Consider the following 20,586-nt stretch of genomic DNA (forward strand, 5'->3'; position numbering starts at 1 on the left):
CAGAGTAAGGAGAGCAACAGGATCAGAAGATAGCAAGAGCTGGAAAGCTGCCAAAGACTACTGGCTCAAACTTTGGGGAGAGAAAGTCTGGGTGCTCTACCTGAAAACATGGCAGTCAGCCTGAAAGCACCAAGCACAAGTAATAAAGCAAGAGTTTCTCTAGAACAGACAGCAAGACCAGAAAGCACAGAGGGTGATCAGTATCTTGATTATTCCTCTTGCAGTTTCTCTTGTCTCCTTACAAAGAGCTATGTAGGGCAATGTTCTAAAACAATGACTCAAAAACAGCATAGCATACCCCAACATGCCTTCCTGGTGGCATTGCCCAACATACTGCACAACCAAGGCCCCAGCAAGCCAAATGTTTTGGTGAATCATCATCTTTGTCCACAAATGGATGCGGCCACTAAAGAACGAAATAAGCCTTCCTCAGTAAACAGGAACACAAAAACTCAGCTAGGAATGCTGTAAGGATGATTAAACAAGCTATCCAGGAAGAATAAAGAGCATTACCTTGAATCAAAGAAAGCAATGAAAATTTCACCCATGCAGGCCTTTATTTCAAGCAGGAGCAAATTCTGAAGACAATCCTAACTCAACCAACATACAAAAGGAAAGGGAGATACGAGATTTCTACATCCTTCCCCTACATGCAGGAAGCTAGAAAGAGCATGCCTGTTACAGATTGCTAGGCTGAAATGCCTTACTGTGTTAGACTGACAAAAGCACTTGTTTAAAACATTAACTGCGTAAAGAGAAAAGCAAGGCAAATAATTCAGTAGCATGAGTTGAAACTCAAGCATGGATTAAACTAAAATATTGATTTTACATACATGCAAACTATGTAGCTGACCAGGACTAAATCCATACAAAGGTTCAATGCCTGTAATTATATTTTTGATACAACAATATTCAACTACTGGAAGACAGAAGTTAAAAAGTTTTCATGTAAATTTGTGTAGCCAGATAAATACTTAATGATTTACCAGGAACTCTGGTGAATTCTGCTCCAAAGGAAATATTTGGCATCCGATTAATGTTGGGAATGCATAACTAGAAAGACCATGTAAACAATGAGTATCTTCTACATACTAGTTTAACATTCCTGAGACACTCCATCCTTAATAATAAAACTGACAGAGCCTCAGTTTAGATGGAGATTTAAGTTAACCGTAGGTGTTAGGCAAAAACATTTGGTAAGAGCTATACAGACAGTTCACACTCTTGGTCAGTAACAAGACAGCATGCATATTACTGAACAAATAAGCATTAGTAAACACAGATTTGAAAAAATATAAAAACTGCAATTCTTGTCCATCTGAAAATGCCCATTATGTGGCATCTGATATAGTTACCGTAACATATGTAACCAAAAAACTAATATATATGTATGCATGTAATACATGTACATAAAATAAACATATACACATATGTAATGTATGTTTATATGTAGTGTGTATATACAGATGTATCTACACAATGAATTTTTATGAAATTTATGTGTTTTCTTCTCCTTCACTGAATGGAGACAGGATTCCCCTTGTTTGGAAGTAGCTTGTAACCATGGGAAAGAAATGATGAAGTACACAATGCTCATCTTTCTCTGAAAATCCTGAGGCCCGTGACTATCCAGGTATCTCCTAGAGCTAGTTTTTGAAATTCATTGTCCTGCCTCCAAATAAGACTTACACACATTTGTCTATCGAGGCTGTCTGAATCTGAGTTGAAGATACTCAGAAGAACGTACACACAAGGTACAGCAGTTAAGAAAGGGTTAGTTCTTACAGTGTAAGAGTTACATCACCTGATATACTCACATGCACACCCTGACCTTATAGCAACTGCTTTGTTTTTTTCCTTAGGAAGTTGGCATGAGGTAACAACGAAATACAGCTGAAACATACACAACTGAAAAATTTGGAAGTAGAGGTTCCTGCAGTGAAAGAGATCACCAGGGCAGGATCTTCAGTGAATATGAGAATCCAAACACAATGTATGAGTATTTCATGGAAAAAATATATATATAATTAGAGGCAGGTGTAGAATGTGTTCTCCCTGTAATATACAAGCTTCATATATGTATGAAGACCAAGAATTTTTCTGTGGTCCAAGAGTCATTCAAAAAATGAATGACATTCAAATACAGACATGCACACATAGTTTCTTTATCAATGTCTATGAAAACAATGAAACAGAGCTGCAAACCTACAGGAAAGACACTTTGCGATTGTCCCATCCTCTGACTTCACCTTTTCTCTATTGCCTGCCAAAGAGTCTCCCTTCACGTATCCAAAGGACCAGGGAAAAGAAAGGAGGTGAATGCGTGGACGTCAGCAAAACAGCCAGAAGTTCTGTGCAGACCTTGCCTGACTAACAACACAGACCAAGTATCAAAGTCTGGCCTTAAATTATGGTGCAGGACCAGCCAAGTTTCAGTTCAGCCATTACTCTGTTTCTGAACAGGCTGTTTTGAAGAACTCACCATGCCCATCAAAAGACAAAATCCTCTTTTGAGAATCACTGTTCTATGGATTAAAAATACAGATTAAAAGTCAAAAGTCAAGCATACATTTTTGAATTTTCTTAACAGCAAGTCACCTTCATTTTCACAATGAGTATTCAACCAATTCCCTTAATTAAATTATAAACACACTTAATGATGAATTTAGGAAGCAATTACAAACAAACTTATCTTAGAAACCTGTCAGTTTCCATGAAGAACAGCATCTCAAAGCAACACGCATTGCCTTCACATGCCACTCAGCATTACATTTCTCTGCCATTTGGACTTAATAACACCTCATACATATAAATGACTCTCTAAAGGAAGGAAAAACCATCTTTGGTTGACTATCATTTGAATGGTTATTTGAACCCAGTAATCACACAATTCTTTCAAATTCTTATCATATTACCAATATTTTATTGGAAACAGATGTTAGCAGCACAGCTTAGTCAGAATTATTGAACAACTTTTCTTTCACTTTCATAACAGATTAGGCAATGCTTAGTTGATGCATCTGAAAAAAGTTACAGAATCACAAGCCCTAAGGCCAAGGACTGGGTGTCATAATTTAAACCATCACCAACTGAAATGCAAAGGCATAAGAAACATAACATATTACTTAGTAGAACAAATTTCTCTCGCAGATGATGATCTTTATTTCTGAAGAAATTCTGAGTTCTGAACAGCAACCAAAAGCCAATATTTTAATGTCAAAAGCCTAGCAGAATTCTTACAAACTTAACAGAAAATTCCCTGTATCTTTACAAATAAGCACAGAAACAAGTACATAATTAAATACAAAAACACTCCTGTAATTTAATATTAGGCATGGGAAAGGAGGAGGATAGAATAGTAAGATCACAAAAATAAAAAACAAATTCCTGTAATATTCTGGTAATACTTTTAAATGGTCCAGAATAATCCTACCAGCTAGCTAGATGTCCAAGTCCAGAAGACCTAACAGCAATAAGACGTAAAATATTTCAGAATTGGGAGAGCAAAAAACAGAACCATTTGTTATTCTTCTTTGGTAGAAGCAATTCTAGGGTGTAGAAGGGAAACGCAACTAAATATTTTGATTCTGAGAAGCATTCGCAAATACACAGAGTCCTCCTACTCACAGATAACATAGAAAGATATAATGAAAACCACAAGAAAAATATATGTGTATTTAACACTGCGATGCACCACTGTCATTTCATGACAAAATTGCTTTAATACAACTTATGCTGGAGTTATCTCTGACGGACACTTGAAAAAAAGTCCACAGCATTATCTGCTTATGCACAGGTAACACTCAGTACAAGTTAATACCCTGTTTCTTTGCAAGTGAAATCTATTTATTAGCCAATTAGTCTGGAGTTAAATATTCAAAAAGACTAACTGCTACAAAATTAGTTTTGTCTTAGCACCTCTAAAGTTGCTCTGCAAGGCTATTTATAAAAACATAATTGTCAAAGGAAATGAAAGAAGATAGAGACTTCTGTCAGCCACCAGAATTCTGGAGTGTCAAGTCACTTATTTTTGTAGCACGCACCTTTTGATCAAAGTAATGTTATAAAAGGGAAAGAAAAAAAGAAAAAGGTTACTATGCAATTGCCAGAGTTACCAGTCTATAGTCACCACGACTCTTCTGATAATTGTTATAAGTTATCTGTTACAAACCTAATTACGGCATTCCCTGTAAATGTTTTTCTTCCATTAACAGCAAATGTTAACTTCAGAGAAAACAAGTTCCCTTAAGATTTGAAAGAAAAGTGAGAAAAGTGAGCCAACCATGTTTTTACTGTGTGCATACAGGTAAGTGAGCAAGGTAACATGCTACCTGGACTATCAAGCAGCAGTGGTGGAAAACAAATGCACCCAGTACATACAGTAGCACCTGAAGTATATGAAGTATAAACACGGTCATTAACGGCTTGTGAAAATGAACATTATACCCGACTGACTTAATCCATAATAAAAAGAAAATACCAAAGCTCAAGAACTAGTCTACAAAAAAAAAAAGCCAATGAGTGAAAGTAGCCCCAAAAAGCCAAAATGTGTTATAACAAAACCTATCTATGTAAGAATTGTCAAAGATGTAACATCAGAAACAAAGTCCTAACAATTCTTTTAAAAATAATGACGACAAATAACAATAATCAGTCTGAAGTTAACACCACAGTTCAAACACCATTACTTGGAAGCATAACTTTACCACTGCTCTGGAGATATATTAAAAGCTTAATATTTACAAAGGACAAGGTCATAAAGAAAAGGAAACAAAAACAAAGGACAAGTTTCATGAAAACTTTCTTTCCTGTGTGTCTGTATGTAACCTAATGTTAAGTGTATCCCCAGGGGCACCAAATACTTGCTTACTTTTATCAAATACAAGGAAATTGATTCGTATGAAACTATATTTGCTGAATACAAAGCAAGCCTAATAGGGGGTCAAATAGGCTTCTTTAAGTCAGCCACTGACGTAGAAGCCACTGTCAGCCACTGATGTAGAAGCAAAGATCCCAATACACCAACAAAACAACACACTTTCAAGAAGCACATCAATCAGAAGCAGGCATGGTTTGGTTGCAAATAGGACACTTGTAACTGCAGCATGTTTTAGGATCGCAGACAATACAGGACAAACCTAACAACAGAGGGCAACAGTCTGCTTTGACCCCCTCTTGCATAAATCAAATGTGCAAATGTGCAAAAGCAGGCCTGGTGAGAGAACAGCTTTTGTGAACTGTGAAAGATGTTAAGTCGTTTAAACATTATGCCTGATTCAGAAATAAAGGGTGAGATTGACTGCATTCTTGTAGTCTGTGTTTAATCTCCTCCTACCTTCTTTGATGGAACAAAGAACACCAAAGGCTTTTGGCCAAAATGATCAATGCCACCCAAAAGAGAAATCAGAGCACTTCTTTCCAAACTTTTTAATTTTTTCTACCTAATTCTTGGAATACCGTAAATACAAACAAGTAACCTTTCCATTCCTTTGTGAGTCATTACTAGTGAGAGCTTAGGTACACCGAACATACTCAATATACAGAGTTGTTTGTGCATCTCTGGCAATATTTTAAAATAACCTGTAAAACTAGAAATATTTCAAGACAGAAAGCCAGGCTGCCTTTGTGGGAGCAGTTGCTCCACAAACCTCCACCTGCAGACCTTTATGTCCACGTATGCCAGAGTAAATTTCTTCCTCCAGATAGTTTTATTTTTCAGCCAGTATCACCTCAATTAAACAATTTCTATACTCTTCAAAAGCAGCTGTGTCAGCACACCTGAAGTGATACAGTTTTGCTGATGTAACAGCTTCTTACCCCTGAAAAGGGAGGCGACTTCTCTTATGCTTCCAAGTCCTGCCCTTCTCCGACTTCATTAAACAAAAGGAACTCATTTTGTAAGGGAACTGCCACCATCTCAAAAAAGTTTGCTGTTAAAATCAGAAATTTACATCAGTGCAGTGATGATAACAGACAAGTTTGTCAGCTACGACAAGCACAAGACATTATAAAACAGCAGGTGCAAAAATCCTGACACATCTTAGAGCTGTTCCTTTCCATAACAGCTAGCCAAGTTAATTACATTTCGCACTTCAAGTCAGAAGAAAAAGGTAGCAAAGGTGTTTAGAGTGTGATTATTTTCTCAGCATTGAGAAAGTTATGGGGTTTCTTTTGATAAGATTTGAAAGTATTTAAAACTTTTCTCTATACAGTTCAAACTCTGAAAAATTGTCTTCAGTTAAAGCCATGCTTTCATTTTGTTCAAGTTATCCAAAGAATCCTGGATGACAAAGGTCGCAGCTGAGGGTGTGACTGTGCTATTTCGGTATAGCTAGAACAGATGGGGACACGTCGTGGCAGTATCGATCTTCTGCATTCGTCAGGGAAGTCTGTCCAGGTCCATTGGCCAGCTCTCCCCATCCTGCCAGTTCTACCACGATCATCACTGTTGTCACACACTCCAGATAAAACACATTCAGCACAGACATGCTTGTCAATATTAGTTGCACTTGCACAGTTTAGCCACATTACAGGCATGTTGATCCAAGTGATTTTTAGCAGGGCTCGTTTCAGATAACACCAAAGCAGTCTTCAGAATCCTACTGCCAGATCAAAACTACTGCAACAGAATACTCTCCCCCCTCCAGGCAAGTTACTTAAAAACAGAAATTTCACAGGTTTAACTTTGAACCAGCTAACATTACGCTGAACTAAAGGTTCACCTACCCTCAGCTGGCATAAAGTCAACAAGCTAGTCCTGGCAGCATGAGGGAATCCAGTACTAAAATCAACTACAGCCCAAGATGGCAGGTATGTTTTTAACATGGAGGGAGGTGAACAAGTGAATGAACTCAGAGGCCAGGTATACCACTTGGGATACAGTTGCACAGTAGTGCAACCTGCCACCACATAGCTGGAGCAGGGGCACATACTGCTCCCTGAGGGCACCGATAGCTCAGCACCCGTCCACGTTCCATCACCCATCCAAGCAGTCACGCCCTTTGGCTTTTAGCCTGCCCTACTGTTCATCCAGGGATACAGCACTAAGACCTTTCTCTAGCCTCATCAGCTTACTGTAGGATTTCCAGGCTAGCAAGAACCTTCTAGCTACTTTGTACTCAACGTATTTTCCCACCAAAAACCTGGCATCACATCCAGTTGATCCAGTCTCACCATTTGTTCAAACTGAAGTCGAAGGATACTTAACAATTCACACAAAAGAAGGACCAAGTCTTACGAAACTTTGCATTGATTTTTCTACAGAATTCAATTACCTCTCAGTGTTGAGCTGCACTGTATTCAATAAAGCTTTCTTCTTTTTTTTCTTAAATTAGAAAATTGCACACGCTCATTTTCACCCGAAAAAATAAGCATTTACTCTTTCTGCATATCGAAAGGAAAGTTTACACAATTGTGTTTCTCTGAATATCAAAAATAAACAAAAGTAAGAGAGAGTTAACATTCCACCTTCACCTGACGTAAAATTAAAGCATTCAAAGTGCTCACTCTGTTGCTCAAACTTTTCTCCAAAAGTGAAAGGACAATACAGGCAAAGCTCACTTGTGTCTGCACATACCTGTCCAATGCCCTCTGTCCCCAGGCCAGGGTTCATCATTACGACATTCCTTAAGGAGTCATCTGTTTTAACAGGAAGGGTATTTCAACACATGCATGTTAGTTTCCCTATAAATCTTGGGCTTGCTACCATATGAGGCTCCAATCACGCAACTACTCATAGCACGCACAGAAAAAAAGGTAGCAGCAGAGAGAATACTGGGCTTCCACCTTTATTGCCAACTCTACATCCATGGTTCTGGCACTCCCCAGGTACTGGGAGGTACTGCAAGGGCCAACACATGTTCCCTAGAACACCTTCAGAGTTCATCCCCACCAAAATATTCTTTTCTTAGATCAGATCACTTTGTAAACTATTCTAAATTTCTGGGGAAGAATGAAAAACACCACACACCTGACACTTCCTAGACTCTCACGTGTTCCATAATTCGCACTAAATCAGAAGTTGTCTTGATAGTTCTGATTTGCTCCATGAGAACACACCAGGACAGCACGGAGCGCAGGAACATGCTTGGCACAGGAAGCTTTTGTTAGCAGAGTTCTTCAGGTAGGCACGCAATAAGCAACACTTCCAAGAGTTAATCCAGTTTTACTTTTCTAAAACATGGACCAGTGCATAAAACCCATAACACATTGAGATATGTATGGCATTCCAAACACCTCAAACAATCTTCACAATCAATGTGAATTCTCAGACACAGTAAAGAGGCACAGAAGAAAGCAGAAATCTGGAGGTAACGTTTGTGTTGGCTTTCTTTCCTTCCCAGGGGAACGTCAATAATGGAGAACTCACATCTGGAATAAGAACTTGGATCCATATAGTTTTGAAAACAGATCATGCTAGCTAACAAATGCAAACTTTTGTTCTACTTTTGCAGGTAGACAATGCTGCTTTCTGCCATGGGATATTATTGAAAGTATTTCCTATACATTTTCTTATGGCATTTTTAAAATAACCTATAAAAACTGAAATTGATACAGAAAATTGTAATACAAAAAAATCGCAAGTTGCATCCCCCAGTCATCAGAGTCAGTTCACAGACCGCTGACTGCGTGTTAGAGCTCTGTTTAAATATTTAGTCAGTAAAATAAAAGGCTGAAATGAAAAAGACAGGCTGGTTTAATTCTTCTCTAAAACCAGGGTGGTCTATGGGCAATTTTTGATACCACTGGTGTTGCCGGGGAAACAAAATGAAAACAGGTGCCATCAAATACAAATTAAAGATTTAGTTCTATTTTAAACCACCTTAAAACAAAGTTTCCATAAACTTTTTAACTGATACTACTACAAATTTGACAATACTTTATAACAAGAAAAGGATTATAAGTTGTCTTTAGACCATCAAGTTTTAACTGAAACAAATTTAGTCTGATTGGCAACCTTTCCTTTTAAATAAATTTCTTACATTTATTATGCATCATCCTCTTTAAAAGTGACTGAGTGTACATTTTAAGGCAATATAATACCAAGACAGAAACTGGGTACATACAGTCTTAATAAGCTCTATCAATTCCAAATTTTACCTTCCCTTCAATTGCAGCAATTTTTAGATTTTTTTTTTTTAAACTAAGTAAACAGTATAAATTTAAAGCACACACAAAAAAAAGAAATCTTACGGTGAGTAGCAATAGAAGCCTAATATTCTCCTCCTAATCTGATTGCGGTTTTCTGCCACATGATTCAAAATCAAATATCCCTCTAACCAAAACCCAAGTAAATACACTTCTGCTTTTAAAAAGTGTAATAACTTATTAAGACTTGGGCTATACACTAGTCAAGTCTCCTTGAAGAGGACTATGTCTACCAACTATACAGAGAAAAATCATTAAAGTTTAAGAAAAAAATGAACAGATTCACTTGAATGAAGAAGCATTGATTCAAGCTTCCAATGAAGTTTTAAGATTTAATGAGTTCTTTGTTGGCTTAAAAAGACACTAGTCAGGTGCAAAAATCCAAGTGGACCTATTTCAATTAAAAGCAATGCACGAATTCCCTCTTCTATAAAGCTAGCTGACAGACCTCTGAATAAAAAAATTCACCTTTTATATTTTGGGTTTATCATGGAACTTGAAAGATGCTAGAAATAGAAAAAACTGATGCATGCGTATACATCATATATGTATATGTAAGGACGTGTATACATTTGTGTGTGTGTGTGTATATATGTGCATATATATAGCTATTCACTTAAAGTTTTGAAATTCATGCTGTATTTTACAATATCCTGCAGGGTATTGTAGAATTTTTAGTAAAAGGAGTTCTCATAAATCTGTGCATAAACACCTTGCTGAATATTTTTCCAAGTCCATTGTGCAAGGTAAAAATAAACTGAACAAACTCAGCATACAATTATGTGTACGAATGATGGAAAGGCTTATTCAACCAAGAATGCTGTAATATTTATTAATAAACAAGTCTTGTAACATACAACTTGTGATTCTAGTTTCAATGCATCTTGATGATTTACTACTGGTTGTCTATTTCAAATAAAATTTTCTTGAGATCATCAAGTTGCAGAATAGTTTTGCTTTGCACTTTGATCTATGTTTACAGTTTTCCTAACATCACAAATGAGCAGATTTACAGTGATTTAAAACTTCTGAATGAGTTTTTTGGTGGAGGGTTTTGTTTGTGTTTGTTTGTTTATTTCCAACATTCCTCCAGGGAGAAAGAGGCCAGCTCAGTAGTAGAGAATAACATTAACCCACGCTGTGCTAGGTTGGTTTGCTGAATATATTCCTAGCTTTAACCACAAGAACAGGTCCATCAAACAACTTTTACCAATGCTTACAGATGTGCACTGGATGCAGTGCTCACCAAACTCATCAAGAATCCTTCCACTTATTTCATGGCTTCATTCAGCCCCCATTTAGTGTTTCAGTGTCTTTGAAAAACAATATTACCAGGTCAAACATTCCCCTATTGACATACCTTGCAAATAAGTGGGTAGTGTCATGGTATGGTCCTTTATTCAGATTAGCACTTCTAAGAATTTGAGTCATACACAAAAGATACACAGCATTACATGAAACTAACCAACATCAAACTTCCCTTACAGTTATTTTAGTTAAGGTTTCAAGTTAACTCACTTGTGTGTAATTATGAAATTACTGTACTGATCCTCCGCTTACTTTGAAAGTGATTAATCAAAGTCAGAGAAAACCAACCATCAACTCAAATATGTTTCAAATTTCCTATTCAGGGGTAAGTCTAAAAAGATGAACCAATTTAATTTTGATTAAATCCTCATTTAGAAGCATGAAATAAATGTTTTCCATTTAATTCAAATTAAACTCCAGTTCCAGTCCAAATTCCAAATATTCTCCATTTCTGCTACTTTATTACACATGACAGATTAACATTTCCTTTTTGTGCACCGATGCAACCAACAAACCTGGGATCATAAAAAAATTAAAGAATATATACTTTTAACAGCGATAAACTTATTTATCCTGCCCCAAATAATTCTATTGATTTGAAAGTGCGTTCTCCAAACACAGTGAAGCATTTATGCAGGATTCTATAACCACACGCCGTTTTCGTTTTAATTGTGCTTCAATTGTATCACAACAGTTTCACTGCGTAACATTTCAAGACATTTCTTCTCTTAAGGGAAGAACAAAGTAGAGGGATGCGAGAAAACAAATAAAAGAGTAGAAGAGAGAAGCAATGCCTAGAGCAGAGAAGAATTATATACATCAGACTGCAGACATTCCAAAAGCAGGAACGGAGCTTTGGCACCCTTTGATTTAATTGATCATACACACCTTAATCTATTGTTTTCATAATACATGTAGCAATGTTGTTATCCTAGTATTCTGTGCTGGCTAGTCATACAAATACTGATGAATGTGAACATTTATAACGCGTGGATTTTCTCCCATTAGTCAACTCTTCCAGATTTTACACAGCTTCCCCTGCCTTACCTGAATAGTATCTTCTGCATTTCTGAAGCTGAACTCAACCCAACCATGTTTGCCATTATCCCCATCTTTTGTTTTTCTCCCTACCTTACATCCTGCTTGGTGTCATTTTTGCTCTGTATGAAGAGCCCTGTGCTGATGAGGTAGTATCTGAGCTGAAAGAAACTAGATCATCACACCAGTTCTGTGCCTCTTTGTGATCCCCTATGGAAACTACGAAACTGGACTACTATATGTATGCACTCCTTTACATGGTTTGCACTCGCCAAGTCCCGTAAGCCACAGCTATCTGCTATCTTTTCTGTGGGAAGAAGGGAATACTGGCTCTGCATAAAGCAACGTGGCAAAACCTCTTCAAAAAGTTCCTTAGAGCATTAGGGAGAAAAATCTCTCATTTAAGTGTTGCCAGAGGACAAGTGACAGTTCTCCTATCTTGCTTTCATAACAGTATTACAAAAAACTCCCTTTTCTGCATGAAATGGGCTGATGCTAAACATGCTACGCCTTTGCACAGCAAGGTGTCAAGTCTTGGGAACTGGCTGCTGCCATGTTATCACTGTCTAGCAGATGCAAGGCATGGAACTGAACCTGGTAAAGTCAAGCAATTTCAACTTCAGAAGGTAAGTAAAATATCACAGGCCTTACTCATATATTTTGTTTTCAATGTGCGAGCACAATTCACATATGTTTATTTTCCCAGTGTATAGTTTACCAACAGCAAGCAATGCTTGGTATATAGGAACCTTCATTAAAGTTCCATGCTAGACATGCCGGAAAGTGGGAAGAAATTATATTTCTTTATCACAAGAAACTGGCCTACACCAGAGGCGTACTGTCTGGGTTGACCTCCTCACTCATCAGAACACTCCCAGTAGTCTCCTCCTCTACATTCAGACTATGGCAGGGCTGGTAACAAGCAAGTAAGCAAATGAAATCCCTTTAAAATTTGCTTCCTCCCTGCATCCCACAGGGATTAAATATTAAAAAAATAAAGTCATACTTCCTTGGAATTCAACTTTGAAAGAAGAAAGCTGTGAACAAAAAAGAAATCAAGATACAAATCCTTGCTCAGTGATGGTATTAGTGTAGGTACAACTGGTTTGAACCACAAAACACTACTACTGTCTAAAAAGAAAATTGCTACATATCCTGTTACTATATAGAATTGCATTTCTCATGGCGATTATGTGGGAAACAACTCCTTTGACATTGGTGGAAAAAAATGATATAAAGAACATGATTTTCTGTTAGACAGTACCAGCTGTGCTCATTTTGTTCTTGAACAAAGTTACGACACCTATTTGAAACTGGGTCCCTATTCTGCCCCACAGGGGCAAATAGCTCATGAAACAACACTGGCCTTCTAGTGGCATGCATGTGGCTGAAGTTTACCTCATGAAGTTCATCTTTAAATACGGTTGCTGTGGTACCGCTTCAAGAGCGGATGAGGTGTGGAAGGAGGGAAGCTTTGCAGAGGGCACATCTACCCTTAAGAAGCCTAGAAACCTGTCTCACTTCATTGATATGCCCCACTAGAAAAGTCTGAAAGGACAGGTAAGATGGGCTACAAAGCAGTAAGAGAAGCTCTATGGCCTGTAGCTACTTCCCATTCTATCAGGAGAAAGAAGAGCAATCCATCTCTTTCCTTCTTCTCAGACCATTCCCATAGGCAAAAGGTGAATGAAAGCAAGAGTAGCAAAAATAACATGGCAGCACTGCAATGACAGCTGTAGCTCCCTTCGGTTGGATATTAGGAAGAACTTCTTTACTGAAAGGGTTGTTAGGCATTGGAATAGGCTGCCCAGGGAAGTAGTTCAGTCACCATCCCTGGAGGTCTTTAAAAGGCGTTTAGATTTAGAGCTTAGTGATATGGTTTAGTGGAGGACTTGTTAGTGTTCGGTCAGAGGTTGGACTAAGTGATCTTGGAGGTCTCTTCCAACCTAGATGATTCTGTACTTTATATATACACACAGGAATTTCCCTAAATAACTCTTACATTTTAATCAGAGCATATTTACAGATGTATAGCTCAGACTCCAGTTTTGCAACTGCTTCAAGTCAACCTCAGCAGAAACTTGGTTGATCCCCCAAAAGGGATGATTCTCCTACCAGCTCCAGACACACAATTTGGTCCTCCAACCTCGTCCTAGCACCATGTATCAAGGAAAACGAATACTTGTTATTTGGTCATTTTCTGAACCAGTTCATCATGTGGCTGCCTAAATGCTCATTGCAACAGAAATGGCAGGAAGAAAGCCCCTCTGAAGCCAGCATCTGCATTTAAGGTCAGTTTAAAGCAAAAAAAAACTCCACGTAAAGCTGAGACACCTAAAGGTCTCCCAACAGCTCTTTGGGAAGCCTGCAGCAAGATACAGGCTTCTCAAATTCTAGTTTTCTGCTTCAACCATATCACGTCACAGAATTAGGTCACCACATATTAGCATATCTAATGTACTAGCATATTTAATTATACAGAGCATCACCATTTAGTATTTAAGAATTTAGAATTAAACTGGCATTGTGTTGGACAGCACACACTAAAATCCTATCTTGAGGAACCAAATTTTAAGAAACTGACAAGACACAATGGAAGATCCAGTTAGAAAAGGGAAGCCAGGGTTTTGTTTTTTTTTTTTTTTTGTTCCTTTAACTACACGCATTAGTATAACCCTATCATTGACAGAACTGGATGTGTTAGGGTCTCACGTCCTTTTTTCCAAGGCTTATGATTTAACTATTTTAAAATAATCCTAGTGCTTCTAGTCGCTTTAAAGCACATTGTTTGCCTACAGTTAAATAACTTATCATAACACAGAATCCACAACAGAAATTCTGAAGAATTATGACCTCCCTGAGGAATCCCACTCAGTGAGTCTTACCACAACTCACTGCCTTCTTCCACAAGATTTTGAACAGGTAGTAAAGTAATAAACAGTAATATACAATCAACAATCCATATTTAAATCTCTTTAAATATTAACTTGCTCTATCTAGAAACAGCAGTCAAGATCTCAAGTTACAAATTAACAAGTGCCTCAGAGAGAGTTTTTTAAAAGGGAACGACTTTTGGAAGTTACCTCAAACTCTTTTCTAAAGATAAGCAGAAGCACTAAAATAAGAAAATAGTATAATATACCTTTATAACGCTGCTTTAAATTGAGAGCAGCAATGCTAATGTGACCTCTCAAATAAAACAATAGAAACTGATGAGACAACTTCATCTGTTGGAGAAGGGGGAAAAAAAAGTAAGCATTCCTCCTATTTGAACTGATTATATAGAAAAATCACTTGACAATGCCAGAAGATGTTTGTTTGTTTTCTCCTCCCCTCCATCCTCAACTTCTGGCATAAAAAACATAGAGGAAACCATTTACTCAATGATTGAAAACCGGTCGAAATCAGACAGTGATGCTCAACAGGACACCTTCCTTGGTTCTTGCAGCTTTACACAGCAATAATTCTCACTTCAGTCTCCACTTTTAATGCAATATGCTGAGAATAAATAACTGGCAAATGGTAGATTGTTATAAGATACATCAGGCATAAAAGGTTATTACAAACAGATTAGTCCAGGATGGAAATGACACAGGCTAAGCAGGAGGCATGGATAATCTGGGTAAGTGCCATGGAAAAATAAATATCATGATTGGACTTAAAGCAAATGGAAGCAGTTCAAATTGGCTTCCTCCAAGTCACTGTAGAACATGTGATGCCCACATGGTCCATTTCCAACAAACCTCACCAGAAAGAAACAAAGGCCAATACTGTGAAGTGTTGAAAAACGCATCTACCACCAGCTTCTTCCATACTGCAGCAACATGAATTATTGCAGCTGCCTGATAAGCATGAAAGAATTTTATTTTTTTTTTTGAGCTACCAGCATTTATCTGAAACGCTCCATCCTGTCAGTAAGTGTTGACCTTGCAAAGAAGAGCAAGTTTTATGAAATACAGGCTGCAGTTTTACAGTCGGCCTACAAGGCTCAGCACATAGCTGTGGCCAGAAGTAGTAACTCCACTCAACCACTTCCCCCGTCCATCTACATGCTCCTGCAGCTCCTCTTGCTCAGCTCCAGCAGGTTCCTCTCAGGTTAGCTTCCCAGAAGATTGATTCTTCTGCCCAGCTCCTTGTGAGGCCACAAAAACGCCAGTGTTTGCTTACCAGAAAGGTCAGCAGTAGCTCCTGGCTAGGATTCCTAATCCAGCCCACGCTTTAATGGGCTTAAATTGATCATGAAAATCACAGCCTCATGGCAGTAAGTGACCATTGCATTAATATACTGAAAATACATAAGGTGAGGGTGGTCCTAGAGAAAGGGCCTCAAAAGCTGCCATTCTTGAGGTGCAAGATGAGCTTCATGGCAAAGTTAGTCTACTTCTCAACAAAGACAAGTGTCAGCAGTAGGTAGATTGTGATCAAATAAAAACCCTGCAGCTTAAACGATCTTCCACCAAAGACAACTCATTTACACAACGAATTTGATATTACAGCTTGATTAGCAAACACAGTAGATATATTGAAAGCACTCTACCACCTTCCACCAAAAAGCATAATCAGAACTACTATGGAAAAATAGGGCCAACCTCTGTCTTTTCACCAAAAAAGAGAAGAGAGGCCTTTAGAAACAAACAGACATTAAAGACAGATATTGCAGGAAGAGGAGAGACTACACAAAGCGGTTAATTGTTCTGATCAAGTATTTCTCCTACCACTGTCTGAATTGAATTCAAACAGTCAGCACACATGCTGCAGTCCATAGGAAACACAGGAGCACAGCTGTTAAAGCCTCTCAGTGCAGGTCCAGAACAGGAACTTCAGGCTTGCTGTAGACCCACACAGAAGCCCCCTTTAATTAGCTCCACTATAACAAATTCAGAACTCAGAATGCTCATCCCAGCAGGGGAATCAAAGGCAGACACATACACTGTTACCCACATTAACCCTGGTTGTTGCACTGACTACTGCAATCAGACTTCTAGCCCTGTTAAATTATCTAGGTTTCAGTGATTTTTTTTTTTTTTTGACTCAACAGCAGATTCACTGCTATTTCTAGCGACTGTATCACCATAGTTTAGGGCAACCTTGACAATGTCTGAATTTTTTCCCCTATCTGAAAAACACTTTTTTCCCCCACTATCTGAAAACACTTCTTTGAGGAAAATTCAGAGAAAACATAGACGTTTCCCTTATTAACAAAGCATACCATTATTACAGCACCACCAAAAGCACAAAAAAGAACTCTGACATGAAATATGCGAGGCATTCTGTAATTCTTACATGAACAAAGCATTAGACTACCAGGCTTGCAAATGGTCTTGACCTTTGAGCCTCAAACCAAGTACAACAACAACAGGTTATTTTGAACTCTGATTTGCCCCAGAAACAAGTGAAAATATCACTGATGACACTTACGCAGTCAAGTATACTAAGCCAAGAATACTTGAACAGAGAGGAACTGATTTTTTTCCCCCCACACCAAATTCCATTTTGCACCCCCTGCTTCTCATTCTTTCCCAGCTGAAACCAGCACAACCCTTCAGAGTAGCCAGAGTGTGGTTAAGCAGAGGAAGCTATGCTTGTTTGCGTGGAATCTGCTATTTCCTCTCTGCCAAAACACTTGTTTAAAGAAGTCATGTAATATTTCTATTAAGCTGTAAATGCAGTTGACAAGGAAATGGCCTACTGGCAATGCATTACCTTTGTGGCAGTGCCAACCAGCCTACAGCAAAATAGCGCACATGGTAATTTCAACATGCATTCCCAAGTAACAAAATTGTGCCTTACATAAATACCACAGAACTCCAACAACATCTAGAAAAAGCAATGAAAATTTGCCCAAGCTTTCATGCTTGCCTATATCAATTCTGTGTCATAACTAAAACAAAGTAGGAAAGCATCTACATATGTCCAAACGTCCTGTGAAGCTGTATCATATGACACTGGGAAAACTATTGCAACTTAAATCTGTGTATTTCTTGTTAACCACTGTAACAACTCACTAATAAAAATTAAGAAAAACTCTAGGTATCGAATACATAAAAGACTACTAACTGCATACAAGCCCTTAAAAACCATAACGTAATTTATTAACAAGAAAACATGTTCTATGTAATCCAGAATTGTTGTGTTAAATTACTTTGGCCTTTGATAGCATTCATTTGATTACAAGAATTAAACAGATTCACAAGCCTTCAAACTCAAACAGTGACCTTTGATTTATAAGCAGCTATTGTCATGCTTATAAAATCCTCACTGATAATGCAGTCCTCACCTTTCAACAGCTAGTGCAACTACACACAATTATGTCAAATGAACTCAGCTGTAATAAGGACAACTTCATTGAAAGTACAAGCAAAAAAGCAACCATGATAAAATGCAACTGATTCATAATGAATAATTCTTCAAATATTTTTTCCCCAACATGTCAGTTCATCAAAATTAAATTCCCATTGAAACTGAAAACAAGCTACAGAGATACTTATCTTGTTCTTCTCAGCTTTCATCTGAGTATTTTCAGTTTGGACACTAATTTTAAAATAGTTAGCTACCCAGAAAAAAAAAAGCGGTGCAAGAAAAATACTAAGTTTTGCAGTTGGAAACAAACCACTCACTAGCTTTAGCTGAACTGCACACTGAAAAAAATTCAGGAAACATCTCAGGTCCAAAAAGCACAAACAAACAAAAACCAAGAACCCAACAGCACTAAATACACTTGAACTTACAAATGTATTACCTTACAGTAATCACATATGAACAGCACCTTCTCTCTGAAGACTGCTAGCATACTTATATTGTGATCCTGATATATGACACATGAGCAAAAGAAAACTGAATAAGATAATCTAATGTGTATATGATTTTTACAGCAAAGCACAAAGATGAAAAATAATCTGCTTTTAACATAAAGTGCCTTTTTAGTACCAAATGGGTTTTACGTGTAAACAAACCAAGAAATGATTATCTATTGATGCTCAGCGTAGTTATTCTAGTGCTCATTTCAAAAAAGAAAACAAAAGCATGACTAGCAGTGGCAGCCGTTATCCCTAGACAAGCATTTTTCCCCATGAACTTCTCAGAGTAATTCCTTTATAAATGCTACTTCTCATAGAGTGACTAATTCTATTTACATTTTTATTTCGCAAGAAATACATTGGTTCAGCAACAGACTGTAAGAGCTGGTAAAGAAAATAAAAGCTGCCAGAGGTTACTAACATCAGCAGTGCTCACACAGAACAATCCTAAATACCCTTCTAGACAACCTTTAAGTCAAAACTCACTTACAAAGGAGGATGGCCTCTTGGTTATGGAACTCTACAAAGAGCAGATATAGTCTGAAACAGGCTCTGTATGTTGCCTTAAGTCAATTAAGCACTTACTGTTTTAGTTCTCTCTCTAGTGGAGATAACACTGACACCTTACGAACACATGTTAAAAAACAAACTGCAGCAAATAGGAAGCATCACAGCAAGCAGAAATCCCTAGTCCTAAATTTTGTCCATGAATGCACTGTTTTATGATTCCGGTATTAGCACTTTAAAAAAAATATAACTGGAAGTAAATGCTAGGGCATACACTTACCCTCATTGGATGAATATCAGCATATGGAGGCTTTCCTTCAGCCATTTCTATTGAAGTGATACCAAGGGACCAGATGTCTGCCACACAGTTATAGCCAATCTCCTGTATTACTTCTGGAGCCATCCAAAACGGAGTTCCTATAACAGTATTACGTTTTGCCATTGTATCCTGTAATTATATTATTTATGCAATTAAAACAGTGATGTTTATTTTCACAAATTCCTTTGATATTAATTCTATACTTAAAAGTTAAATTAGCCAATCAAAGGTCAAATGGTAATGACATCAATTAATACCAAACAGATTCAGGCCACCAGCCTTTAGAAGCCAAACAGGTGACAAAACTTTAAAGCATGATCAGCAATCATTTGAAGCACAATGGGTTATAATAGTAAAAAAATAAAAAATAAAAAATGAAAAATAAAAGAAAATAAATAGCCTTGTAATACACAAAACACTCATCATGATAAAGACTGTTAGCACCACTAATTTCTCTTCAGACATAAAATTCAATGCAGAGAAAAAGACAAAAGTATAAAATATGGTTAGGAGCACTAAAGCATTTTTAAATCATCTTTCCACGTGTACTTACTGTTAACTGGCCAGCTACACCAAAGTCAGCTAATTTTGCATGCCCTTCAGTGTTAAGAAGGATGTTTCCAGCCTTGATATCTCTATGTATTTTTCTCATAAAGTGCAAATATTCAAGTCCTTTAAGAGTAGATTTCAGAATAGTTGCAATTTCGTCTTCTGTTAGCTGCAAGAAAACAAAACCATTTTCATTTTCAGGTATACACATAGACTGTTTCTATACATTTAGGATATTTAAAATATGATCATTTCATAACTTTTATCACATGATGTACGTGAGGTATTTTATGGAAAGGAATATGTCCAATAGCATTTACAATTCAAAACTCTTTATCTAGTAACTTGATCCATATAGCCATACTCTTACATGGCTAGAATCCGATTTGAGCAAGCAAGCTGCAAAATTAGCAAAGGGGATGACTGATGCAGATCAGATGGCAGAATATGCAATATTCTCTTGCCTGTTAAAAATTATTACTCTTTAGATGTTGCCATCCTTTTTAAAAGGATCTGCTTTTGTTCATCAGCAATTCCGAACTCTGCATCACTTATTAGTTTCTTATTGCTAGCAATCTACAAATTAGAGAGGATGAACCAAGAGCTTCTCCACCAAGAACAAACAAAAAAAGAAAAAAGCAAGGGATAGAGGTATACAGAAAATAGCCAAATAAATAAATATATATATATATATTCATTCTTCACAAAGTATAAAACAGTCATCGCAGAGAGCTTGTTACTTACTACCTGTAGTGAGATAACGCAGCATGCAGAAATACAGGTAGTAATTGTTAGGAGGTTTGTCTGATTAACTAGTTTGCAGGATTCTACTGAAGCCTATATTTTTAGGAGATGTTCTTATGTTCTTTTTAAGACTGGTCCTTTCATTTTATATGGAATAAAAGTAAATGCTCATTTTTG

General features: G+C 37.4%; 1 protein-coding gene across 1 annotated transcript in view; it reads right to left on the reverse strand.

Moving 5' to 3' along the window:
- Positions 1-20,586, reverse strand: part of STK3 (serine/threonine kinase 3) — a 141,047-nt gene that overhangs the window by 93,463 nt on the left and 26,998 nt on the right. Inside the window, exons 5-6 of the mRNA XM_040548595.1 lie at positions 19,670-19,834; positions 19,078-19,245 (exon numbers count right to left, since the gene is read on the reverse strand). Coding sequence (XP_040404529.1) covers positions 19,078-19,245; positions 19,670-19,834 — 333 coding nt within the window. The remainder of the gene's footprint in view (positions 1-19,077; positions 19,246-19,669; positions 19,835-20,586) is intronic.

The sequence above is a fragment of the Cygnus olor genome, chromosome 2, assembly GCF_009769625.2.
Source record: "Cygnus olor isolate bCygOlo1 chromosome 2, bCygOlo1.pri.v2, whole genome shotgun sequence".
NCBI lineage: Eukaryota > Metazoa > Chordata > Aves > Anseriformes > Anatidae > Cygnus > Cygnus olor.